The following is a 9,597-nucleotide window of genomic DNA, read 5'->3' on the forward strand; positions in this document are numbered from 1 at the left end:
TTGTTTCAGGCGAAGGATTGTTCAACTCTTGATGGACGTAATAACCTCGAATGTCGGCGCCGAATTCGAGATAACTAGATTGGTTACTGGGATTGTTAACCGTGAGATAACGTTTGTGATCATTGTTAAATTGAGTCTTATATAGAATTTTTTGTAAGTATATCAGTATTTTAAATTGTAGTAGGTATGTGTGGTTGTTATTTTAAAATTCAAACATGCGAAATGTTGCGGATGATTTTACGTGAATTTTATCGCTTTAAGTTTAAGTTTTAATATAGTGATTTTATTTTCCAAAATGTAACTTAATTAGTTAATACTAGTACTAGTCCTAGTGGCTCTACTGCCATCTTTGATCATTTAAAGTTAAAGTTTAATCCACTAGACGAATTTATTAACTATTAATTGTTACTGTGTTGTAACTGTTAGCGCTGCATCTTCACATATATATTAATTATTATGATGTACCAAGTGGGACTTTGCAATTTAATTTTAAGCATTTTATTATTTATATATTATTAATATTTCATACATCGTGGTCCTAATAATTATTAAAACTTAAAAGTAAAACTACCCAGGAAAATTATAAAACAACTTTTCAGTTTATGAATGTTATAAGTTTTTCTGTATTGATAAGTTGGATGAGAAATATTCAAATATGCCTTTTTATTTATTAAACGTAAATGTCAGTTTATGAAATGTGCACAAAAATCTACAAATGTACACTTTGTTTTGTTAAATCACACATACATTATTGATCTTTAGTCCACCAGCAATTTTTAAATCTATGAGTATGGGGTAATTTTATTTTTGATAAGACAAAAGGGAGATTATAAATTGTCATGTGCATATGATTTAGTAAATAAACAAGTATATTTCTCAGCTGACTTGTCCATTTAGAATTGTATTGGCATTTATAAACTTACAACTTAGTTTATAATTTTACTGCATAATAGGTGATAGAAGTAGAGCCACAAAGTATGCAGTATAAAAATTGAACATACAATTTAGTGGAACTGAACTTGCATGAGTTCAGTCCATTTGATAGACCCTATGTGGAGAAGGATTGTTGACTGTAATTCCAAATTTACTACATCATCAGTACATGCATGTATTGAAAGGGCTTAAACTGTTTGCAAAATGTACAAGATTGTTGTACAAAAAAAAATCGTATGTGTTACAAACGTATTTGTACTTACAATATGTCTGTGAATTGACAATGTCAAGTCTGAATTAAACTGAGTAACTGGAGTGCAAGGTGATGTTCATGTGAAGAATAAAAAGAATTGTTCATTGTACAGTTTTTGTATTGCATTTGCATAACATCTAGAACCTCTGAAATACTTATCTACAGTTTCAGTAACTCCATATATTGCATCAAGTATTTACTTTCCTCCATCACAAACTGTCGTTAAATTAGCATTGTAAAGTAAAAGCTATAGTTCACAACTTTGACATCAAATACATAATATTATGTTGAATGGCACTCTCTAAAATGTCATGGCGTAGGTATTTTGACCCCCATTTGTGAACATAGGGTTAAATTGTAAAGTTACTTTTTGTCTCTCATACAAATAGTCATTTATTCATTCTTAACAACTTTAGCTGTAGGTTTAGCTCAACTTAGAATTTAGCAATCAGTCATCATTTCTTGAGACTTTGCTATTCAAATCTTAGTGTCTTCATGGTATTTAAATCAAAGGATTGTAAAATTAGTAGAGAGGAAATAAATTAGGAAATGTACAATAATATAATTCTTGTTACATGTATGTATATTTAAATGCAAATTTCAAGGACACAGTTTTTTATTCATAACAGAGATGAAATGAAATGAGATGCTATTCTTGTTTTACCTATACTGTGGACTAAGATTCAGTACAGGAAATGTGTAGTTTTCACACTAATTTTATAAATCTAACTTGCATTACTGCACCATTTATCACTTATAAGTTTAAAGTAATCTAATCTTAGTGGGTCCTTCAATGGGACTTCTATTGTTCATTAGTTAAGTAAATGATACTGATAACCTCTTGGACAATAATTTTTCTAAATTCACTGATGTCAAAGTGTTAGGAAGAGTTTATTCTGTTGATAATGCTGGTGTTATTTCATAGGACCTTGACAGTTTAAATAAAAAAAATAAGATTTTATATTGAGTTAATGTAAATTTATACATTTGGAGTGTGTAAATTACTTAGTTCTCAAACAAGAGGAATGGTGGTGTGGATAGAGAGTTTATATTATAGCTCAAAAATCTTTTACTTGGAGTTTTGTTATGGTGAAAGAAAAAAAAATTCTCTTTTTAATTTTAAGAATTTAAAAAATGAGAATAACTTATCACCAGCAATGCTCCCTCTAATTTTTTCAAACCATGTGTGGAATGAATTTTTTCATGTGCACCAGTATCAAGGCAATGTGTGGATGTGCACTACCAGTTTTTTTTAGGAGTGAGGGGTATTTGTAGACCATCAACCCTATTGGATAATTAGGCCGCTTTGCAATTCTACCAGTTGGTTATTTAGGCTTTAGGCCTATCGACTGCCAGGGTCATTAAGGCCATCAACATGTTGAGGCTCCTCACCATTACTGAGTATGTGTGCGGCTAAAATAATGAAGTGCGTGACACTAGATTGGTAGTTGTGAGGCTGTGCAGCTTAGAGAGAACACTAATCACCAGTTGAAAAAATTGCAACATCTGATAAAAAAAATGGCAGTTTATAAGTTTAATTTGTTACAGTTGACAAATGACCCATGTGTGAAAGTATCTTTTATCAAAAATGAAAAACTAAAAGTTGTCTTTTAAAATATGCCTCAAATTATAAATGACAACATAAAGACAGAGATGAATATATTCAAGAATGACAGCATTTTTTTTTCAGTATTATTGCTAGGACTTACTGTTTTTTATGAGGTATTATTTGATGCTGTAAATTCAATTATGCAAAAGCAATAGGAAATTAAAATAAATATACATCAGTGTGTGAGTGTACCTTGTTGGGGATGACCATAAATTCTCTCTTGTTTCTTCATACTATTAGTGATATAGTTGTTTTTAAGAAATACTGTAAAACACTGGAGAGTTAGGAATAATAAATGTGTTTTTTGAGATGTAACAGCCTGTAATTTGAGGATACCATGAATGTTTACATTAAAGAGTGGGAAGAAATAAAAGGAATTTACAATAAAGTTCCTCTTATATATTGACATGAGCCATTTAAAAAGAGTAGTTTCCAAAAAGTGTATCCCAGTGTTATCTGATTGTTTATTTGTCAGTATATACAGTTTGATTTGGTTTTTGCTATCTTTTCATGTTATCATTGTACATTTTATATTCTTTTTTTTTCAGGATGGTCAAAATACTCAAAGAACGAAGACGGCCATAGAGTTCAAGCATTTTAGTTAATAATAATGTGTGGGAGAACTGCCTGGTATTTTTTTAATATTTGTTTTGGTCTGTTTTTTTTTAATTGGAATAATTAAACTTGTGAATTTTTGTTTATTTACATACATTTCCTTACTAATGTCGTATAGTACTCAAGAGTTGAATGTTTTAGATTAAGAAATACAAATAATGAAACAATTTTTAAAATGGAAAAAGTATATATGTGATATGAAAGTACCTCATATCTCACTATTCTATAATGTAAATTTCTAGGACCAATCCACTATAATTCTTCTTTGTAGCCAAAAGTTTAGCCCATACTTGTCATAGCCACAATTTTTAAAGAAATTATTGCAGTATTAAGATAAATATATTAACCTAAGAAAATTACAGTTGCCCAAAGTACATTATATTTGTAGCTTAAATAAAATGAAAAGAACAACTATATTTCCAATACAAGTATGTTTTATTTTGACCATTCAGAATGTTTATACAATACAGTGAATTAATGTTAATTACAAGCACACTTTACCAACTTCTTAATCAAAAATTACAAATAGCAGTATTTATCAGAATTGTCATAGCAAAAAAGATGGGAAAACTTTTTGCAAGGTACAGAAAATTGCTAACAGGTTTGCATACAGTGGGCTTTAAATGCACCTGACATTAGGCAAGTTGACCTATATTTTGTTTTTTATTTAAGACCGATAATGTTGCAAATTGGTACTAATAACATAATTTTCTTGATCAGAGAATACATCCAGTTTGTACAAAAATTCTAGAATGCTTGGAGTTGGCTAGACACTATAAACTGTTAATCAGAACTTGGGAGTCTTGTTATTGACAGTGCAATGAAGTTAGTTACTTTTTACAAAGCTATTTATTGTTAACCATAAATAGGAATGATCAATATAAAGAGGGTTGTAGGATATATTTTTGCCCAAACTATTTCTGTATTGATTTTATTTTCACCATATTAACATTAGTTTTTTGGGTAGTGGCAAATATGGTGGATAACATTGCATTTCATATTCACAAACATTTTTAATTTATCCCATTTTTGACTTGGAATATATTCTGGTTGAAATCATGTGGAAAATGTAACTTTAGGTGATACTTTCTGTAGCAAATCATAGAAATTATATTCTGTTCATGGGGTATCATTACTGAGTATTACTTTGCTTTTTGTGTATGTGGAACTGCTTTATGATCATAGATACAACCGAATTATTTTAAACCAGTTTTCTGATGGGTCAGCTATTGAGAGAAGGTTAATTGGAAATGAAGTTTGTCGATATCAAACAGACGTGTTTCTGATTTGAAAAAGCCAAGACTTGCCTTTGAATTCTTGTCTTAATCTTCTGTGTCTTCTAATACTTGCTGATTGCACATATTTTGGTTTAGATTCAAGCAAAATTAATTTCCACTTTCATATGTTTAAACACAGTTTTCGTATATATGTGTGTGTGTGTGTGTGTGTGTGTGTGTATATATGGTATTTTTTTGGTTGACTTGTACTCACCATAGGAAACCTATATTTCTATAGTATTCACCATTTATCACTAAGTTATACTCATTTAGTGAATCCCACTTCGCATTGGTAACCTTGGCTAAGGGTAAATTGAAAAAAACAAGACTTGGTTCTTATAGTGGTGGACTGTGTATTATATGTATTGTGTGTTTTTAGATGTCTTTTACTCACCACAGTGGACCTATATTTGTATAGAATTTGAAGAATATTTAGATTTTCTGTCATTTTGAGTACATTTGTGGCATGTTCAGGCAAAACTGAAAATTCTTGGTACAAAAACCATAGGTCCTTTGGATAACAGGAAATCCAATAAAATATCTGTTATTGAGTTTCTCTGAATACTTAAGTTTGTGAGAACAAAATATAGAGACCAGACATGATGTAAACACAATGAAAAGATCTTTATAATATTACAGACACTGTTTTACTAGCTTGGATGACAAAGGACAGTCACTTCTATTGGATCAAAGGTATTAACTTCCTTTCAATGGCTAGGCCAAGATCATCTACCAGACTGTTTAAACTTAAAGCTCCTTATTTATTGTATATTGGATGCACCCATAATGGCTAGCACAACCATGTCACTGGCCATTCCCATTCAAGTATGACAGAGGTAGTAATCTTGAAATATATCCTGATCAACCATTGGAAGATACAGCTGCTGTGCTGTCTACATTCTTGCACAATGTGGAGCATTATATTTGCCAAACCTTCCCATGGGCAGAACAGGTGTTAACTCCAGAGAACAACAAAGAAACAAAACAGCTTGATAGAAAACAACTTAAATGACTTTCTTGACCACATATTAAGCAAAAACTGCACTTTTTTGTAATTTTGGTGTAATTTGTAGGAGAACAAGCTGAGGTATCCATCCATTGTCCAGGTTATGAACTTAATAAATGTGGGGATGGATGCTATAATAAATAATACAAATATCCTAACTTTCACACAATTTATTTATAACATATTATTTCAGTATTCATTATCACCTCGCCTAAAAGTTTTGTATAAGGTTTAAAAACTCAATATGTATATAGTTAAAACATGTATACACTGTATGATAATCAGGGTGACTTTGTATTAAGAGGTAGCAGCCAAAGTAGTGGCAGTAAGGGGTGCTTTCTGTTACCTGCTTTCAACACCCAGCTCTTAATGTTCTTCCACAGTGTTTCACATAATAAATTAATTGATGGTCATTGGCTGCAAAATTTTCTTACAGACCAAAGTTGAAACATCACAGGTCAAAGTAGGAAGTGGGTATAACTCAAGAAGCGGCTCTTCATATCAGCCTTATGGTGGCTGTTGGAGTCAAAACTTCAGTAGAGTTTATGTTTTATTGCAATAGTGGTGGCCATTTTTTTCATTGCATTCCTCCGTAGAGAGTGCTATTGCACTCTCTGAGATATACTTTTGTGTGCCCTACCCCATACTTTGTATATGTTAAGTTACAGAAAATTAATTAATATTTGTTTACAGATGTGGCATCATCTATTAATGTAATTAATATTAACTTACGTCAAATATAATATAGGCTCAATATCAGCAATAATAGGGGTGTAGGTGGTTGTGAACCTCCATTAACATGTCTCTTGTGTATCAAACTATCATTCCCCAAAGTTTGGTTGAGATTGGACCAGCAAACTAGGAGTAGGTAGATAAAGGACAACAGAGAGACGCACATACTTTTATGCTTTATGTATATTTGGGCAAAATACTAATACACTAATCCTACAGCACTTTAGTGGGCTACTGGTCTTCTTTTAATTTTTTCTCACACAGTGTGTTTTTGTAATAAAATCTTTGTTATATTGTTTGCTGGTAATTTTCATAACAGAACTAAATTATATTACTGTCTCTTCCTCATTTTTTTACCCAAAAGTACTATAATTGGCAGCAATCTAAGTGTGTTGTTGGATTTTTTTGGTTTGTGTATGAAGGTTTTTAGGTCTGTCAGACCAAGCTTTATTTGGTAGAAATTCAAGAAAGTCTACTTGATTTAGTCAAGTATGAAACCATAAAATAGTTATTGGATATGGTTTTTTTTTGCTTCACGTAAGATTAGTGGGTAAAGAGTGACAAGGTAAATCTTGAATTAAAAAAAAGAAAAAAAAGATATGTTATTTCATTACCACTTTTAATGCCAATAATATATCTTAGTTATCACAACGACCTGATAATGAAATTATATGTGATCATAATGAATTGCTTATTTTGAAAAAAGTTTATGTTCGGTTGTGGTCTTTCTTTTATGTATTGCAGTATAATGTTTTGTGAAAAATCTGTACATGATGGAGAAAATGCATATCATTTTCAGATTCAGCGTATAGGAATTACTGTTGAACATGTAAACATTTCAAGACAATAAAACCATCGCCTGTGTTATAGATTTACATATAATACAAGTTAAGAGAGGACTTGGATGGGCAATGAAGAAAACTTTATTACAAGTTTAAAACAGAAACAAATGTACATTTAAACAAGGTTTTGTCATGAACCATGCTTTCAAAATACTCTTTTTCTGAAGTGTACTAGATGTAACATGAAAACAATTATGAAAATGGACATTTAAATCTTATAATTAGGAGTTCAATTTGAGACTAATAATGGTTAGAGATGTCTTAATTTGGTAATAAATAAACCTTAATCATAAGTTTAACACAGTAACAAATGTCAAACCGGTACCAAGGTCCCAATGAAAAAGTCACTCCGCAGTGGAAAGATGTGAATGTGGATCATACATACATACCTTCATACAATCAAGCTCCAAGTCGGTCTCTGTAAGTTTTTAAAGTTGCATGTTTTGCTTTTCTGAGATTCTTCAAAAGTTAATCCCATATTTTATTTTCTACTTGATGTTTTCTATTTCCCCCTTTAGTATTGTTTTTTTTGTTTATGTTGAATGTCCAAAGGATTTCTTTTGATTATCTTAAGTGTGTTTATTATTTGTTTTATTTTTTCAAGCAAAACAATACTGTAGTTATTAAGTGTAAGTTTTTTTCCATCTATTAGAAAGTACTTTCTTGACTCATCTCATAATTTCAGTTTCATTGTGTCATTTTTTTAAATTAAGAAACTATTTTGATTTTGTCAGCTTAGTTTATTGATTAAGGACTAGCCTAAATCTACTAAGTTGGCCAAGCCAACTTCAACTTTTACCATGGTGTGGTATTTCTTACGTGGACATTGTCTAAGCAAGTGAAACTTTTACCACATTGTTGTAATCTTACTTGGACACACAGTTTTGATAAGAATATTTAGTATATCTAGTTTTATCTATTAATTTTTATTATTTCCAGTTTCATTTTTATTTTATTATAGCGATTATCTATGTCTTATCTACTGGTAGAACCTTGTTTGATATTATTGGGTTTACAGCCGAAAAGATTAACATTAAAGGTATCCAACTAATGAAACAATGTATTCTAAACATTATAGTTAAGGTACTTTGAACAGCATATTCAATTAACTATGATTATTACTGGGTATATTTGTGAGTTCTGGTCTATGTAGGTAGCTTGCTTTGATCAGAACTTAATATTAATTTTCGTTTTTCATTAGCTAATTTCTTATAAATTTGTGAGCAGGAACTAGAAATAAGGCTTGATGGCTTTTCTTAATCCTTTTGCGATGGGCTCGGTATAATATACATGAGTTAAGTATTTATACTTTAACTTTTAATGCAGTAAGTGTATTTTCACAAAATTTGGTAGACTTTTAGTAAAGATTACAAGTCTTTTGTACACAAAAAATTTACCTAAATTTTTTAATGAAGTATTTTTATTATAGATTTGTTTGTGAAAATATCAAGTCTGTTTTGTTACCAGTCCAAGTGCAATGTGATTTTCATGTTATAACTAAGAAATTATTGTTCGTCCCAAAAATCTCAAGTATTATTTATGTAATGTATAAAACCTCCTAAATACATTTCAAACATTTGTTTTAAGTAAAACTTTATATTTTTTCTGTTATTTTCTCTACCCTAACTCTATGGGGTCTGTCAATTTGACTGGCCTTGTAACCACCATAAAAAATTAGGAAATAAATTTAAATTATGCTTTTGTCATTCTAGAATTTGACTGGCCTTGTAACCATCATAAAAAAAAATTAGGAAATAAATTTAAATTATGCTTTTTTCATTCTAGAATGACCACAGATTATAACACGAAAACACAAATGTTTAGTCTAAATAGATTAAATCTCATAACTTTATATATTTATTAGTTTTATTATACTGAATTCCAGCCATACCTGGCTAACAATACAGAAGTTACAATGACACAGTGCACGTGCACTCGTGATACAGTATCCAATAATATAAAACTGACCTTTAGTCTTTACAAAATGACCTGTATTGGCTGTGCTTCAATGGACTAGTATTTTGTATAATACAGTCACATTTTAATTATTATACATTATATATGTATATACATTAATATTATTTACAAATAAGTTTGCAAACTTATTTTTCTTAAAACATATAACAGTAAATAAACAAGTAAAGTAAACAATTATCTCTTCTAGTTATGTCGTATGTACTCATTTGCTGCTTGTTATAGGTTGCTAAGCCCTATGAAATTTCCTAGATGGAGGATGTGAGAAGAAAATTTTTTTTTATATATACATTTTAAATGATTAAAAAACATCAGTTTTTTTAATATTTACTTTTAGATTAAAAAATTAACTAATG

General features: G+C 30.1%; 1 protein-coding gene across 1 annotated transcript in view; it reads left to right on the forward strand.

Moving 5' to 3' along the window:
• The first annotated feature begins 7,577 nt into the window (after window positions 1-7,577).
• Window positions 7,578-9,597, forward strand: part of LOC106474265 (embryonic stem cell-specific 5-hydroxymethylcytosine-binding protein-like) — a 22,632-nt gene continuing 20,612 nt past the window's right edge. The window contains exon 1 of the mRNA XM_013934954.2: window positions 7,578-7,687. Coding sequence (XP_013790408.1) covers window positions 7,578-7,687 — 110 coding nt within the window. The remainder of the gene's footprint in view (window positions 7,688-9,597) is intronic.

Source organism: Limulus polyphemus, unplaced genomic scaffold (genome assembly GCF_000517525.1).
Source record: "Limulus polyphemus unplaced genomic scaffold, Limulus_polyphemus-2.1.2 Scaffold7004, whole genome shotgun sequence".
Lineage (NCBI taxonomy): Eukaryota > Metazoa > Arthropoda > Merostomata > Xiphosura > Limulidae > Limulus > Limulus polyphemus.